This window comes from Pleuronectes platessa, chromosome 1 (assembly GCF_947347685.1).
Source record: "Pleuronectes platessa chromosome 1, fPlePla1.1, whole genome shotgun sequence".
NCBI lineage: Eukaryota > Metazoa > Chordata > Actinopteri > Pleuronectiformes > Pleuronectidae > Pleuronectes > Pleuronectes platessa.
In genome coordinates this window covers 21,533,566-21,551,282 of record NC_070626.1, presented here as the reverse complement: position 1 = coordinate 21,551,282, position 17,717 = coordinate 21,533,566, and the positions used below count along the sequence as shown (strand labels likewise).

At 40.7% G+C, this 17,717-nt stretch overlaps 2 protein-coding genes across 4 annotated transcripts in view; both read right to left on the bottom strand.

Moving 5' to 3' along the window:
- Positions 1 to 14: 14 nt before the first annotated feature.
- On the bottom strand, positions 15 to 14,607 carry golm2 (golgi membrane protein 2). Of its 3 annotated transcripts, none has more exons than XM_053423217.1 (10): positions 13,334 to 14,607; positions 7,223 to 7,277; positions 6,972 to 7,065; positions 6,591 to 6,681; positions 5,584 to 5,707; positions 5,387 to 5,470; positions 4,465 to 4,743; positions 4,055 to 4,192; positions 2,222 to 2,389; positions 15 to 1,067 (listed from the first exon to the last, which is right to left on the bottom strand). In XM_053423217.1, the coding sequence occupies exons 1-10, from the start codon at positions 13,658 to 13,660 to the stop codon at positions 991 to 993; spliced, it is 1,437 nt and encodes a 478-aa protein (XP_053279192.1). In that variant the 5' UTR covers positions 13,661 to 14,607; the 3' UTR covers positions 15 to 990. The 3 variants fall into 3 exon arrangements, with proteins under 3 accessions (XP_053279192.1, XP_053279185.1, XP_053279199.1); XM_053423210.1 differs by having other exon boundaries at positions 6,963 to 7,065; positions 13,334 to 14,458; XM_053423224.1 differs by lacking the exon at positions 2,222 to 2,389 and having other exon boundaries at positions 6,963 to 7,065; positions 13,334 to 14,457.
- An 879-nt stretch (positions 14,608 to 15,486) lies between these two features.
- fam189a1 (family with sequence similarity 189 member A1) overlaps positions 15,487 to 17,717 on the bottom strand; it is a 78,603-nt gene continuing 76,372 nt past the window's right edge. The window contains exons 10-12 of the mRNA XM_053428493.1: positions 17,332 to 17,403; positions 16,624 to 16,937; positions 15,487 to 16,291 (exon numbers count right to left, since the gene is read on the bottom strand). Of these exons, the coding sequence (XP_053284468.1) occupies positions 16,088 to 16,291; positions 16,624 to 16,937; positions 17,332 to 17,403 (590 nt within the window). The 3' untranslated portion in view covers positions 15,487 to 16,087. The remainder of the gene's footprint in view (positions 16,292 to 16,623; positions 16,938 to 17,331; positions 17,404 to 17,717) is intronic.

Genomic DNA, 17,717 nt, shown 5'->3' with positions numbered 1-17,717 from the left:
TCACAAGTGACAAATGACATGAAGCATCACCTTTAATAAAATTAAATTACATTCAATCTGCCTTTCCACGAGAAATCGATGTACCTGGCTGCACAAACAGAACCGATGTCATGTTGACGGATTTCTCTAAGGACGAGGACATCTCCTCAGTACAAATGGTAACAGCTCAACTACATTATGTACAAGAGACTTCATTAATGGAAGCATGTGTACAGTAAGTCAGTTCCATGTGTGCTCAGATCATCTTAGCACACGGCAGAGGATACTAACAATTGCTCTAAGTATTGCTTATGCATCAGTATTTTGCTTAATTTGATTAATAAAAGGCTTTGACTGCATGCGATGGTATCATTAGGAAAACAAAACAATGAGGAGCACTTTGGAGTGTCTGTCACAAAGAAAAGAAACTGATTTAATAGGCCATAAGCAGAGTCCTTGAAATTTGTTGAGTATTCCCATTCCTTAAAAAAAAAAAAAAAAAAAGTCTTCACTGTAAAAGTCCCAAAGTTAGGTTGAAAAGGCAGAAAGTCAAGTTAGTCTCTTTGATAAACATCTCAGGTGAAGAGTTTGTTTCTAGGACGTTAGAGCGACCTGTAAAGAAAAGTAGCAAAAACAAAACACAGTTCGACCTCGAAGTTCAGATGATGTGAGTCAACAGGCCTCATTCAGACAAATCAGTCACGATCTGAGGCCGATATCAAGTAACAAAACGCAACAGTCAATGTACAGCATCTCATGTCTACTGTCGTAGAACCACTGGAAAATCAAGAGCAGCTCAGGACAATGCCATGTTCTTCTTCTTCTTCATATCATGTTAGGTTATTCAGAATTAATTCATTAGTTGTAATGTCTGATCAGCGCATGACATTGAGGATGCACCTTATAAATTCTTTAAACATATCGATGTTCAAGCTATCTTGTTGAGAGAGAGCCTGGTTGTCGAGGGAGGCCTGAATATGTTTAATGAGCTACAGCTGTATGAGTTCCCATTCAAAGAATGTCAATTGCTTGATGTCTTTTTCCATAATCCACAGCCCGATCTCCCTGCATGTCACGATCATCGTCATCTGGAAAAAAGGAAAAGAGAAATAATATTAGAAGTAAATTCAAAGAAACATTTACACTAAATGAAGTGTAATCATACACCATCATCGCAGCATAAAACAAATTATTATACATGAATCTTTAACTACAGTATGTTCTCTGCATGAGTCCAATCACATTAATAGCTGCACATTCAGAAATGGAATAGTATAAGATATGTTTTTCCATTGTGTTGAATATACTGGTGCATATCTGGACTCTAGCTGATGTGCTGATTTTCAGCTTTACATCCATGTTGTCTTTTGTAAATAAAACTGATTCAGCAACAATGTATTTAGCTAAGAATCTATAGAAAAATACATATAGTCATGGGAGGAAACAGTTCTCTCATCTATCTTGAATATTATTAGTTTCCTTGTTGGTCATTATAATAACAAGAACATCCTCGAGTTTTTAAATCAGAGGCTGAAAACAAACTGAACAGTTTAACATAAAATAAAAATGACAAATCATAGCCAATCACCAGGCAGAAATGACCAATTGTTTTTTAAAAGATGGATGAAAACAAAGATAGTAGTACTGTCACACTATTATATATTAAAATTCTAATCCAAAATGGTAATCAGGAATTCATGGGAAACAATCACAACAGGGAAAATAAACCACAGGCATGCATTTCAATATTTCAAGGAGAACACAGACACATTCACGAACACAGCGAGCTATATTTATCTACTGGTCTAGATGTGGGTCAGATGTTTGGTGGGCACAGACAGGTGGTACAGCTAAAAAGAAGCACAGGCAGGAGAGAAAATACGAAATGGCAGAATTATTCTCACAGAACCGTAAGTTGCTGGGTCAGGTTTTCCCTAAAAACAAATGGGATTGTTATTGTGTCTATACAATGTCAAATTACTAACACAATTCAGTTAGTCATCCCGAACTGCATGAATAGCAGCTCTGTTTTGACCCTGAAGGAGTTTGTCATAATTCTTGCATATCTATAGTTTATGATGGAATTCAAGGACCAAACTCAGGGTACTGTGAGCTACTCTAACTGTCAGGACAGATGCAGGGGGGGGGAGGGCAGCAGCAGGACAGGGGTGGAGGGAAGGAGCAAGGGCGGAATGGAGGATACACATCTGAACAGGCAGTCCAGTCCCCCAGCCTGGCTCACCTTGGACGTCTTCCTCCCCACCATCACCATCCTCTTCCTCATTGTAGGCCAGCTCAGCCTGCTTGTCGGCCTCATACTCACCCACGTTCCCATCATCCCCATTGTAGTCCGCCAGCTTAGAGCCGTGTTGCGGATCTACTGGGGACTCGTTCTCATCAAAGAACCGGCCTGCAGGAGGCAGAGAAGGGCCTCATCAGGAAGGGAGGGAAAGCGGAGGCAGTTGAAGGAAGACAGGGAGGAATACTGCATAGTAAATGCATGGAGGAATAAGTGATTGTATGTAGAATGTGATAAAAGATAAGGGAGGTGAAGTGAATGGATACACAGATATAAAAAAGACGACGAGTCGTTCAGAAAAGAAAAGGAAAGTCAATCATGGATTGAGTGGAAACAAAAGGAGTTCCCTAGCAGCACTAATTTAATTATTGGTTTAATCATCTCTACAATCCAACCAATCAATCAATCAAATACAATGGTGCTGCATTAATCCTATTATATGTTGACTTTTTGTTGCTACTGTGAGGAGTGTTGATCCCAATCATTACAAACAACTCAACTGAAGCAACTTCCATTACAGAGGCCTGTTTGGGGTTATTTTGAGTTTAACATGCTGTTTAATAGGCTATAAAACCAATAGTTTGTAAGTGTTAAAGTATAAAACTAAATAAATAATACAGTATACGTCATAAATCTATATTATTCTCCCACTCCCCACCTACAAAACTCTCATGTTAATTGATGGGACACCAGAAAGTCAAATAAATTTTCTCTAAAATGTTTTATGTCATTTTAGATCGATCTTATCACACGGATGTTTCATGTTACTGAGAAGATTGGATTTAATTAATTATTTGATGCTATATAAACGGGGTGAAATGTCGTGATTGAACGCCGAGACACTTGTGATTGGTTTAGCACTCGGATCAATGCGAACAGTCTGTGTTCTTAACTGATGTTATGGTTTTGTTTTTAATGTTTCGTTTGGACATCAGGAAGAGTAGTTGATCCTCGGCATCAGCTGATGGGAATCTAATAAAATCATAGGCTTTTGTTGCAGCACAGATTTGAGAGGTCCCTTCTGATCGCGACAGCACTGGGTGGGACTAGAGATGCAATGAGCCCGGGCAGCATCTTAATGCTGCTCGTGTTTACTAAGTCCCAGACCCTGACAGAAATGAGACATCTGGTGGGTATTAATTTACCATAATAGGATGCAAGGATAAAGTGATCAGATGCAGAAGATTGGTGAAAAAAAATAAAACGAGTATGCAGTGAGTTTTTTTTAACAACAGAGCTGCAGAGGGTAAGATGGACGTGTGAGGGAGATGAAAGAACCAAACATTTGAAAACAGGGAGAATAAAAAGCAGCAGAGCAAAGCAGAAGCCAGGCAGCAGGAACGGATCAACTGGGAGTCAGCTGTGTGTCATTGGTCTGGACTCCTCTGCAACCGAGCCCCCTCTCTCTCTCTCTCTCTACACCTCGACAGTGTTCCATATTCACGATGACACTAACATTCAGACGCTCAGATATAGAAATTCTAACCCTGAACATGTCTTTTGTAGAAGTAAGTGTGTAACCGGTTAGCGATGGGCTACATTCACAGACACCACAATTGTGATTTACCCTCTGAGTTGACACACATTAGAGAGAGCTGGGAGGCAGCACAAAGGCAGAGCGAACAAAAAACAGCCTTGATTTGACCAATTCTTTTTTTACTCATAGTTATTCTAATCAATAATCACCAGTCGATGAGTTAATACAATATTTACCCCTCCATCTACCACATCTCAAGTCAGTTACTTTATTCTCTGTGTCTGTGGAGGAACACTCACTTTGACGGTGATGTACTGGCTCTGCTGCGACTTGGTCTTTTGGACGGTGAGGCTGGATGTGCTTGGGCGCCTGGGCGGGGTTGGGGGGCAGTGCGAGACCCCTCAAGTGTTCGCTGTTACCCTTGACATTATCTGGAGCTGAAAGGAAAACAAGCTTAGGGGGTGGTCTACATGACAACAACGATCAAGGAAAGTGAATGCATTTTAAATATTCATGATTATTATCAATGAAACGGCGTAGTTCAAACTGTGTATTTGTTTTCTTAAATGTAGCACCAGAAGATGTAAATGAAAACATTTGGAAAATAATTGTCAGAGAAACCTAACTGAATTAAGTAAAACAGTATTTCAGTGAGGCCTGAGAGTTATTAAAATTAATATGAATCATATGGTCGTGGTGCCTGCTGTACCTCGGAGTTGTCTTTGCTCTTCTCCCAGCTCGTCTGCCTTGATACCTGCCTTGTTGTCCTCTTCAAACACTATTGGTTTGTCCGCCTGTTTCATGATGTTTGGAGGTGCAGCCACTACAGCTTGGACCTCCACCCTGTCCTGCTGCAGCCCGGGCTGGTCCAGAGACAGACCCTGGAGTCCAGGGCCGTCAGCTGCTCCAACGCCAGGTCCGGCACCGGCGCCCACAACCGCATCAGGGGCCTCCTCGTGCTTCTTAGGGACGGCTGGCTTCTTCAAGGCTGAATATGAAATGAGTGAGAAATTGAGTTCCACTTTTGACTGCTTTGTGTTTTAGTTGCCACAGTAATAGAAATATTTAGGCAGTTTTTGAGCTATGACACCACAGAATAGCCTTTTTACCAAATAAGTCATGTTTTTGTCTTGTCTGTCTTATAGCAGGAGTACAGAAAAAATACATAGATTACCAGAATACTGTATGTAGAAGATGGAGGAATCCATACAATTTTGGTGCATTTTTCCCCCCACTGCATTTAACAGTGAGATGGAGTTTTTTCCCCCTCTTTCAGGGCCCTTCTAATTTTCTTCCACATTGTCACGTACAGTGACATACACAAAGGATCCTGACACAGCTCTAAGCACATCAGAAATTAAATGTGGCAGCTTGTCAGTTATTTTTCTCATATTGTCTTTAATATGATACTTTTAAGCTCGTTAACTTTTGTGTTTTTGAAGATCAATCTGTGCCAAAGCTCAGTGTTAGCTTTTTGTTTTCCCCTCAACAAGTCGCAGGCTCAAAAATCATTCGGCAGCAGATTTCTGTGAGTCTACGTTGGTATTATTCTTTAACTTCACCTTGCTCTGCCAAAACTTTGCATTTGTCAACCTGAAAAGTGCAGTAATAACTTTAAGTCCAATGCTTACCAAACTGCACATCATCGATTTTTCCCACCTCACTGTCTTCAATACCAGGCATGCCAGCATCACTGCCAGGCTTCCCCATCTCTTCTGTAACAGAGGAAAGGGAACGTCAAATAATGTATATACACGTAAGCACAAAGCAACAGAGAGAAACATTGTGAGCGGTAAAGCCTCACTTTGACTCATCACACCCACTGTACCTTTTAAATCATCACTGTCATGCCGGTTAGTGGCCACAGTATGGCGCTCTCCAACCATCTCAGCACCAGGTGCTCCTTCGGCATGTCTTCCTGCCAATACACCCTTTTGGCTGATAATCACACTCTGAAGAAATGTCAAAAGAAAAGAAAAAAAATTGAGAGAAGAATTAATATAATTAATAGAGTGTAGCTGATACTGTCACTAAGTGTGTTAAAAAAAATCTAAAAGTAATGAATAAATGCTGCATCAATTAGGGCTGCACGATGACGATATGTCAACTAAACATAAACAGTCCCTGGCTACTGACCCGGAGACCATGGACTGCTCCACAGCCAGGAGAAGGTCCACAGCCTGGCCACAGCACCATCAAGTCTGAGGCAGAAACCAGGGAGCGATACACAGCTCCACTAAGTCCACTTACAGTGTTAATGTGAGTATTTTAATAAATGTTTGGACCTTGAAAAGTTATTTTTCCCAAGTTTTAGCGGCTCTGTCAGTATCCTCTCGTCTCTCTGTCATTTGCCCTGCGTCAAACCAAACGGAGCGCCGCCATCTCAAGTTTGACACGTGTCAGATCACATTGTTTGTGTGTGTGAGTGTGTGGGGGAGAGAGAGAGAGAGAGAGAGAGTCTTATGAATGTGCACGCTGCTCTGAAGAAAGATTTAACTCATGAAGGAAAGTATTGATCATTATGTGATGATCAGTATTGAAATTGTGGTGACAAACAATTCAAGAGAGTGAAAGAGAGAGAGCCACAAACACAGCAGTGGAGTCTTTGTGCGTCTGGGCGACAATTCTTTTCTAAAAATCAACCTCTCACAGTGATGCATTTAACGCGAGCAAAAAGTGATTCTCTAATCTGTTGATATCGCGATGAGGATAGATTTTCGATATATTGTGCAGCCCCAGCATAAATGCATTTGCACTTTAGGATATGGGGGCTCCTCAGGCTCAACCTTTTAATATCAACTTAAAAGTGTTTGTCAAGATTTCATCAGCACTCACCTGTCTTAGCTTTAGGGCTTCTTGCTCCAAAGTCTTCTTGGATTCTTCATACTCGTTTTTCAGTTGTGCAATCTGACGTCCACACTGTAAACTAGTTAACACACATTTCTCATGAGTCCACTCAGGTTATCTGGAATCTCTTTTACACCAAACTAAAACTGAGATTTTTGAAATATTGATTGAAAACTGGAACCAAAATGAGCAATCACACATCATCTCTTGATTAAAGTCAATATTCAACTGAAAATCGGTCATAATAATTAATAACTTAAGAAGCAAACGTGACTGAGACCCTGTGTCACGGATGTTTGAAGTAGGGAAAACTCTGACCTAAGTCACTACACCGAAAGGAAGTTGTAAAGCTTAAAATACCTCTCGTACTCAAGTTTTCTTTCCAACGTGGTGCTATTTTTCTTCACTTCTCTCAGCTGTTCCTCCTGTTTTATGAACTCCTGCTTCAGCTCCTTTAGTTGCTCTGTTCACCGCAACACAAACAGATACACACAATAGTTTGAAGAGGTTTAGTTCATGTCTGATTAATGCATTACAAATTTCAACAGACTCATTGGATGTTTTTACAAGAGGGTCTGAGAGTGCCCTCTGCTGGTCAGACAAGGCTGAAGTGCTCTTACCTTCCAGCCTCTGGATTTCTGTAATTTGGGATGTGACTTCACTCTGCAGTCTCATCTGAAGAGAGGAAAACAAAGGCTCAGCAATTAGAAGGGAATGCTGACTCTTCTTCTACAAGCTGTTGAAGAGATGTGCAACAGGTTCTCTAAATAATGAAGAAAGTCAGGCGGAGCAGGTTTGCCTTGTTTTCGAAAGTACTACTGCGAAAAGGAAACAGCGACAGGGTTCATGTAGCTAGTGGGAAAATGAAGTATCTCATCGCATTTAACTGAGCAGATGCCTTTAACATTCAAAAAGTTTAGACGTTGATATTTACTTTACAGGTGGTTTAGGATTTTTTTCGTAAGCCGATATTTCTTTTATAACTTAAACTCAGTGACCAGGAAAACCACCCCATAGTGCGGTTCATTAAAATAGCTCTGTAATGAACAGCGATAATGTGAAACTTAACACACTAACCTGGATCCCAATCCTATGCTCACTGTGATGTTAGGGACATTCTCAGCTGCTCTTTATTTTGTGTTTCAATTAAACTCTAAGTTGTGTTTCCAAGGGAAGGAGATGGGAGGGAGGCAAACTTTTAGGTGTTGACAAATATTTTATAGGGTTTCAAAAACTCCCTATAGGTTAGAAATGTAGCTCTTTAAGTGGTTTAAAAATAGCAGCATTATCTTTTCCACACTATTATATTAGAATGGTTATTAGTTTTAAGGTGAACATGGGCATTATATATCATCTTTGGAATCCATTGGGATTATCTACCTTCTTGAATGAGTTATAATTGACTGGCACAGATTGCAGTGAGGACAGAGTGGACAGAAAGTAAAGCATTTGCATCCGCTTCTCTTTGAGATGTGTAAAGTAACGGATGATTTACATCATTTAAATCAATGAAGCACTAAGTTCTAACCTCCAAATGTACAGTTTGATATATTCAGGTGAGACACATAACATGTCTTGCTACTTCCAGATTCTCAGCAGCTTGTGTCAAATTGTACATTACTTTGGTTTCTTCAGATCTTATGTAAGTTGTGGGAAGAGGCGACGTCCCAGGTTAATTGTTCTGTGAACTCACACTACAGGTTAATAAAGTACAAGGTGATAAAGACGGCATTACTCAAATACAAGTGAACAACATTTTACCATCAGTGTCTCCTGAATGTGACAGGTGTTGCTCTGAGGATCATGAGCACACCTTCCCTGGGTTTACCCTAAAATATAACTTGTTTGTTTGTTTGTTTGTTTCAACACTGTGATGAGTCATTTTAAAAGCATTATTTGAAGAAGTATTAGCACCTTCGGAAAGAACAATAAGTTTCATGCCGACAAGTGGTCCAATAAACCTGGTTAAACAGAAACCGCCCTGCACAAAGAAAAGCAGACACGGATGCAGTGAAGCAGCGCTGACGTTACTTGTCAACATACCAGGCGTTCCTATAGGGCCAATGGAAATAAACTGTGGGAACAGAAATGAAAAGACATTTGTCCAACCACTGTATGTCTTAGTGCAGATAAACAGATACAACAGGGGCAGAGAAAATATTAACGTGATCAGAGACTATTTGAGAGGGACGACCAGGTTTTGAGGAGAAAGAAAAAAAATCTAAAAGGGGAAATGAAAAAATTATGACGTAAAAATGAAAGACCGGAAAATATATACTTTTTTCAAAATCTTTTTCCAGAGACATTCAGACAGACCAGGGATTGGTCATCTTCGGATGTCCTGCAGAGACCTTTGAGCTGCTGTAAATGCAGACATGCACCGTGTTATGGTAATAACTTGCTCTCCTGACTTGGAATTTACTGCTCCACCCTGTTATGTGCATTGGCTCTGGAGATGTTGTCTATTATACATATAGAAAAACTGCGTCTGCATTAACCAAATGCTCAGGGTATGTGTGAGAGACTTTAGTGACCTTTACTGAGTTAAGTTACTCCACATCCATCAGGACTCTGACCTGCGTGGCTACATGACCGGGTGTGGTGCATAACTCCATTATTGTATTCATGTTGCTGTACCTTGCTCCCAACTACTTAATATCTTGACTTATGAGAGAGCTTTTCTGTTATTTTGTTTGGCAGTATGTTGCGTCAATATATTTTGTGAATGTAAAAAATTAAAAACTGTAAATAAAGTATTCAAAAAGACTGTAAAAGCTGCACAAGTGATTAATGGCCTTCCCTGAGAGCCTGCTGAAATTTAACAGCTACATAGACAACAACACAGCCAGACTGTTTGCACACTGTATGAAGATCTATAAGCTTCTACAATTCATTCTAGAACCTAATGGCTACAAGAGCCCATATACTGTACTGTGTGGAAGCCATTTAAAACTCCACTGTCACTATTTCCTCTGCATTGCAGGCCTCTCACTGTCTGTAGTATGCCTCTGTGTTGAAACAGGGTTTGGCTGTTGACAAAAGAAAGGAGTGGAACAACGGCTACGTGGATTATCTCGATCTTAATTACCGACATGAGAACCCGGATACTAGAGTTACTACCAATAGACAAAGGAGCTTACAGTCGTCTAATGTTAGCACGTCACCAGCTATACTCTGCTCAAAGAAAATCTCTAAGATTTTTAACGCTTATAGAAGAAAAAATATATACATCTGCCATGAGAGATGGAAGTGTCAAAACTTAATAAAAACTTAAAATAAAAACACCACTTGGTCTGTAATTTGTCAGTTTGTTAACATTTAGAAATTACTGACATTAGAGACAGTAAACGGTTTATTTCCCCCTCTCATAAAGGCTGAACATCCATAAAAAAAAAAATAGTAATTTAACACAAATCAAATTAATTGTTTTCATATCAGTTATGGATATGTTTGCTACATGAGAAAGCATATCGATATTCATATCACCCATTTCAACTATTAAGTTGTTCACTGAGTATGGAGAGTGACTTCATGAAGCTGAGAGACTTTCTTCCAACCTGAGGTCACTGCAGCTTATCTTGTAAATATAGTGTGCTGTCATCTCTGTGGACCTCTCCAAGTCATTTTACACGTGTGATTATTACCTACATTATGTATATTTACCTTTCTATTATAGACAAATTATATAAATTTGGTTTGTTGTTCAAGTGCATGTGCCTGGTTTCTTATGGTATTTAGAGGAGGAGGTATTGGTTGCAAGAACTTTAAATGCTCCTCTGTAAAATGATCCATTTGTTGAAAGTAACAGAATAAAAATACACTGATTTTTGGAAAGCAATAAACTCCCATTCAAATATCATTTCAATGATCTCATCAGGACTTTTGGACAAAGCCTTTCCTAAAAACTCTAAAGGGGTTGTTTTTCCTAATCTTATGTAGAAAAGGATAATGTGATTTATAGGCAAGACTCTGCTTCCACTCTAATATCCTTGGATGCTGTTTATCACTCAGCCCTCTGGGTTTATCACTGGAGAGCTTCTAGGATCCATCATTACATCCTGCATGGAGAAGTTTGTGGTTTTCTTTATCTGATAGACGTGACGGGCATTTGTGTTTGTTTATCTACAAGGATCTTATTAGGAAGCTGCCCTTTCATATGACTTCTATGTTTGACTTGTGCTCTGGATCATATCAAAGTCAGTCTCATGGCCGGCTAACTCTGGAAGTCGTACACGTCTGCACTGACATGGGCAGATCAGCTTTAGGTTTCTGAGCTCTGACCACCGTGAACACTTAACAAAGCACCAGAAAGATCTATTCAATGTCTGATCCATGACCACCGATCATTCAGCTTCTGTTTCTACCTGGTTTATCCTTTGTAAATTTTTCATATTTTCATTAACTGTATCTATATATACAGTTGTTTTATAATCTGTGTGCTTTTATGTGATTTAAAAATGTTGCTCAACATCATTGCAAATGAAGACCAGCCCTCAATGACTTCATGAGTTTAGGCAATAAACGGCTATTTTAGTGTTCAACTACATTTGCCAATTCATGATCTAACCTTCTCTCACAGTGGAACCGCTTGTGATTGTGCACACAGGCATAACGTTATCCTCTCTGACTAGTTAAAGTGATATATGTCGCGGCTCCTGGGACACCATGTGGACACTAGAGACCAGCAGTGGTTTGTCCATGATGCTAAACCGAGCATGGGACAAAGATAAACAAATGTGGGCCTGTCCAACAGAAATAAGAAAAGTCAGACTGGATGCAAATGAGATGAAAACGACCCCCTCATGTGTTGTATTAACGTCTGCCAGGGCAGCTGGGCACACACCAGTCAATGCTCATAGGGTGCTGGGACACAAAAGACAGTGGATTGCTGGCCGGGGCCACCGTGCAGGACAAAAGATGGGAACAGCCTTGTGGGGCATACAGAGGAGATATACATAAAGTCTGTGAAATGTGTAAAAATGTGCTTAAGAAATGAATCAATATTAATTCAATGTCGCTTTTCCTAACAAATGCAGTCATATCTATAATTTACCATATAAAGTGTCAGAAGACAGATGGGAGGAATGTACAGAAATGTGGATTGTATACAGCTCGGCTAAAGAGTACGATTTCTAGTTAACATAAAACTGTTCTGTGTGGAATAACCAGGCAGCCTCATCTCCTAATTTAGGCAAGCATGTCAAATCTATGTCTTTTGAACTTAAAGACACAAGTGGTTATGATGTGAAGGTTCAGTGAAACACCATGACCATTGTATTTTCTCCAAAAACCTAAAGTGATATTGAAACACTTGTGAGATATTTGAGCTATGACTCTGTTTATAAACCCTCCGTTAGTGGAACAGGCCTCAGGTGAAAGTGGTTGGGTGGTGGATAAAACTGTCCAGATGAATCAGTTTCTGACTGAGGTCTTGAGTTGCATTTATCTTCTGCCACTAGCTACCACACACAATTCGATATGAACCATTGTTCTCTTCATTAACACGATAATTTTCCTGGTTTTAAACTTATCAATGAGCTAAAACCCTCAATCCATCCTGAGTCACCTCCGTTTTTTATCCCTCTGACAAAGAATATGGAGATAACAGTAATATAATACAGATATGAGAATGAAGAGACATAACTTGCTATTGCAACTTTGTCTTTTCCTACCTGCATGAAGGCTTTATAATAAGGACCATGCTTTGCCATTGTATTCCTGTACTATTTGCCCTCCACACCAAATCAAATACTGATTCAACTTTAACATGCGTAAATATTTACAGTTTATGAATTTACTGATATTTGTAGCAGCATTTTAAGCAGAAATATATCTGATGTGGATCAATAGACGTGATGTGGATATACAGCAGAAAAAATATGATAGGAGGAATAATCAATTTAGAAATTATAGCTCAGCCAGTTTGGTTAACATAAAATCAGTCCATATTGATAATACTCACAATGAATATCTATCTATGTCCACATTTTATAGACCGATTTTTGCTCCTGAGTGAATGTGGTGGTTTTAAACTCTTCTTTATGAGCAGAGACACCTTTTCTAAGTCTGAGGTGGATTAGTAATGAAAAATACCTCCTGGCTATATTTGAACAAAGTATTATATTGACTTAACCTTTGGTATGTTGCTATTAATTATATAATGTTACTGTTAAGATGTATTTATATAGTTTCATTGACCAGCTCTACATTGATTCAAATATGAAAGACACTTAGTTAGTGTCACCTATTTTATGTTTTAATCTTGCACTGTTTTCACCCTTTCAACTGCTGCACCCTAATTTTAAAGGTTATGTTTATACAGCTTCAGTTATCTATCTTTTAATCTGTATTTATATTTGGCTTAAATACTCACCACTCCCCTGTCTTTAAATCCCCTTATACTTAAAATATTTGTAATGTCAACATCTCCATTAGCACAAACGTCTTTACAGTGACAGCTTTCCGGTAGTTCTGGTGGCTGGACTGTCATCTCACTGTAGAGAACTTATTCTTGACCTTTGATTTCTCATGTGTTTGACTGTTTTGTGTGATAACCGATGACTAAATGTCCCTCGGGATCAATAAAGTATGTATCGATCTATCAAACTTTGTCTGTGGAAGTCTGTGGAAACTTCCCTCCCATGCGTCTGTCGTCGGGTTAAACTCTCAACATTTCCCCAACATGTCAGACATTATAGACCCCGCTCCACCACACCCAGGCGGATCCGTACCTTCTCGTTCTCGCACTTCTTGAGGAGCGCCTCCCGGGCCTGCAGCTTGCCCTCCATGACGCTGTAGTCTCCATCCTTCTGGTCGATCTGCTTCCTGTGCGCCTCCACCTGCACCATCAGCTCCGTGTTGCGCTTCTCCAGCCGACTTCGCGCCGCGTCCGTGCGCTTCACCTGCGTCTGCACCTCGGCCAGCTCGTCCAGCAGACGGCCGTGCTTGCTGGACACCGTCCAGTAGTTGAACGACAGCACGCCGATGATCACCATGAGGAAGATGAGGATGAAGGACGGGAGGCGGCCTCCCCGTCGGTTTGCGCCAAACCCAACCATCCCCACTGAAAATACCCTGTACCGTAACCCTGTGTCGTTGCCGCAGCCTCCGGAGCCCAGCGAGCGCGCTACTCTCCCGGTGTCGAGCACATCCGTCTACGTGACATGCCGAGTGTATATGCGGCGAAACACAAACACTACACCCAGACAGGCGTGAAGCTGGACGACATGTCAACCGAGCTCACTCTCCTTCCTCCTTCCGCACACTGGGCATACCCCGCCGCTCCGTCCTGTGTCAGCGGGGGATAAACGCCCGCGGGGACGTGGCCTAGCTCAGCTGGCAACGTTACACACGGCAGGAGAGACGTGGACAGCGACGCGGCTCCGTGGCACTGAGCGAGCGCACACACATACACACACACACACACACACAAACAGCTAGCTGCGCGTAGCTAGCATCCAGCTAACGCTCGTCTTCGTGTTTCTCCCTGCAGGGTTATATTAACACGTGTGGCTCCGTTACACACAAACCTCCCCGCGGCTGGTTCTGGTGTCAGACCTGCGGTTTGGTGTTAGCTACCAACATGTCCGGCTAACCAGCAGCTAGCTATAGCAACGGTGGATGCAACAACACAACCAGCCTCAGCCCCACGACCACAAGCAGTGTCTGTCTTCCTGCGCGGGACGGAAACACTCGCTGCTGCGCAATGAACCTAATCCTGCAAATCACCGGGCAGCGGGTTTTAAATCATGATCTCCATGAGCCGCTCAGACACCAGGCGAGATTTATGCGCTGTGTGAAACTATAGCTGGCTGCAGCCGAGGTCTGCCACTTCCGCCATGGAGGCGAACCTACATTTCAAAATAAATATACTAGAAAATCGCGTGTTTAGCAGCAAAGAGGAAGTGTGTTGTCGCATTCTTTTGGGCGTGTAGGCTCAAAGTCTACACTTCTTTTTTTAGTAATCTAAAAGCAGCGGCATCGTGGTGAGAGCGCTAAAGCCGTTACAAAACGTAATATTAATAAAGCCAAAAGAAAAGAAAACAAATACCGGAAGTATGGTGTTGGCTGGAATAAGTAAATTTACAGTCATATTGAAATGAGGATCTAGATATAATCTATTAACGATTTTTATATTAGGTAAGTGTAGTCAAACCTGAAATAAAAAGTGACAAATGCGTCATCAGAACAATACTTTTTCACTTCCTGTTTAACACAGCTCGCTGCTGCCTGTTGCAAATAGGTCATTTTGAATGAAAATGAGCACTTTATGTATTTCAATTACATATTAAATTCCCATGTAACTTGATTACATAAGTTAAATGTAAAGGGTCTGATTTAATTAAGTTTTTTTTGCATGTTTTGTTAATTTGAATAAATTAACTTGCGGGTGTTAAAATATATTGTGTGTTTAGTGTATATATTAATGTTTACGTTAAACTTAATTTAATTAAGGCATTCAAGTTAGCCATAGCTATTTTCTGAGTGCTGGTCTGTCTTCATGCACTCGTATAGCATTTATTCAATGATCACTAACAGTCTTTTCTAATTTTACATTCAATAATTACAAAACACACATCACTGATCACTGCTTTTTTTGCCTTTGGTTACCAGGATTGTTATGCACTTAAAATCTACTCCTGTTGTTTTTAATGCTAAAACAAATCTAACTTGACGTGACTTATTATAATTTTCTTTCCCCTCATAAATTCAGTCTAGTTGATGTTTCAGTGCATCAGTAATGAGCAACTGAATGAAACAACACTGAATACACCACGACTGTACTATACAGTGTTTCTGTTATTTTGACCAGCTAAGGTGAGTAGATGTTCCTAACACCTGACCACTGACACACATCATTGAAATAAAAACACAAACCACCATATACAAACTCTGACTTTATTGTAACACTGAAAAGAATCGCAACACAATGAGGTAAGTTAAATAATCCACATCTCTGATGTTTTTTGAAACCAGCGACACCACAAAATATTCACCACCCAGCAACAGTTCCACAAAGTCTGCAAACGATGGCGATTAACGCGTCGTCAGTTCAGTTCACAGTTTAATACAAACAATATTCCTCTCAGCTTCGTTTGAGGACAAGAGGAATATTGGAAATCTTTCAATCACAAACTTACCAGTTGTACATTTTTTGAGGAGATGAGACTCAGTAGAAAAGATCCCCTGAGGGAGAAACATTCTTTTGATTTTCTGATGAGAATGAAGCCTCTACAGACACTGGCAGGCTCAGTCTGAGTGTGCTACCATTTCTGCTGATGACTTGGCACGGTCTCACAGGGCACTAAGAGATACAACGTGAGAGCATTTCAGTTTGCCTATGCTGCCGTCACACTGTACAAATAGATGAACTCACAGTGTCTGATTACTCTACAGACGTCTGTGGCACAGCACAACGTGTCTGCAGCTCCTGCTCCCTGAAATGCCCTCAGAATTTTTCACCCGAGTCCTTGTTGGGAGGAAGGTCAGAGAATAGTCTCTCTGTACTCAAGGCCTTGTTCAGAGGAGGGGGAGTCCAGTGGGTGGGTGGAGGCACTGGTTGTTTGTTGGAGGTGTTTGGGACGGCACAGGGAGGGGGACGGTGATGAGCTCAAAGCGCCGCAGCTCTGGAGGTGAAGATCCTCACAGCCTCGCTTTCTGGGACTGCCGTTGATGCGCTGGGTCATCACCTGAGCAGAAGGAAATCACAATGCCAGTGATACTTGTTTATAAATGTGTCTGACAAGCAAAAATCCAATCAAATGTATTTGTTTTAACACAGATATGCCAAACTTTACTGTAGTATGATGAAAATCTAAAGAGCTGTGAAATATATCTGACTTTGAATTTACATTACACAGAAAAAAATTGAAAATTCTGTAGCATTTTTCCATGGTTGCTTTAGTCACAATGCTATTATCATCCCAAATAAAAACAAGGCTGCTACGTTTTATTTTCCATAAAATAGACTAGAATTGGACTATCAGGGTCTGTTACAGTATAAACAGTGGGATCCAGTTACCTGATCTATGACATTGGCACTATAGATGGCCTCCTCCATGTGTTTCTCATCCGACTTGATGACGCACTTGATGTTGTTGACCACCTGCTGGACCTCCGGAGGTAGACTGCAGTTTGAATGCTCAAGAAACTTGGCCACCAATATTTTGGTGTCTTTGTACATCTTGAGGTCGGCCAGCGAGTGTGGGCGCTCGTGGGAGGAGTTTGTGTGCAGGGCTCGAGGCTTGAGGGGGATGTCAGTTCTCCTGTCCTCTTTCTGCTGCTTCCTGACAAATATGTGACCGGGTTTTGCTCCACTATCCTCTGCTGACACGTCTGAAGATAAAACACAAGACAAACTGTCAAAGCATTGAAATATATAAATAATAATAATTATATAAAATCATAAATCATGGGCATCTCTTATAATCAAGGCTAATAGTAATTACAGTGTCTGTATCACTGATTGAACACATTTTCATTAGCAGCTCACAGTTGCAGCTCAGTTAAAATAGGCTGAGGATTATTTTCTGATATAACTTCATGTATATCAGATAACACGATGTTACGGCGGGGGGAAGCACAGAGGTTGCCGGTTCAAATCCCAGTTTGGTCGCTGTCATTCTGTGTAGACATTTCATGTCCTCCTGTGTCTACAATGGGTTTTCTCCAGGTACTCTGGCTTCCTCCCACAGTCCTCATCCCATGAATTCAGACTGTATGGTCGTACCTTGCTCTGGTGACGTATGAGCTGAAGCCTCAGCAGCAGGGTTAGTGGCAGAGGCGCAGCCACTATTTTCTCCTGTAGAGGGAGACAAACACTTAGTGTAGACCAACAAAGCAGTTACTGGGTAGTGATCCTGCCTTGTTTGATTTCATTGAAAGGCTGTAGTAGTGCTACGACTTATCAATCACCATTACTGTTTTGTTTCATAAACAGTCACAAACCCAGTGACAGACAATTAACAACAATATAAAACAGAAAAAAAAACTGCAAATCTCTACACTGAAAAATTTGGAATCAAATAATTAAATAGTTATTTAGAAATAATAATGGATTTACTGTGTAATCTCTAAACAACTGATCACTCTTGAAATATTCACATGAAGTATTTA

Bases quoted from the DNA above. Each gene is read 5' to 3' on its own strand.
- golm2 (XM_053423210.1), bottom strand. From the start codon at position 13,660: ATGGTTGGGTTTGGCGCAAACCGACGGGGAGGCCGCCTCCCGTCCTTC. The intron at 7,066-7,222 runs GTAAGAGCACTT...TGCGGTGAACAG, and splicing joins AGAAATCCAGAGGCTGGAAG to AGCAACTAAAGGAGCTGAAG. The intron at 2,390-4,054 runs GTGAGTGTTCCT...TGCCTCCTGCAG, and splicing joins GCCAGTACATCACCGTCAAA to GCCGGTTCTTTGATGAGAAC.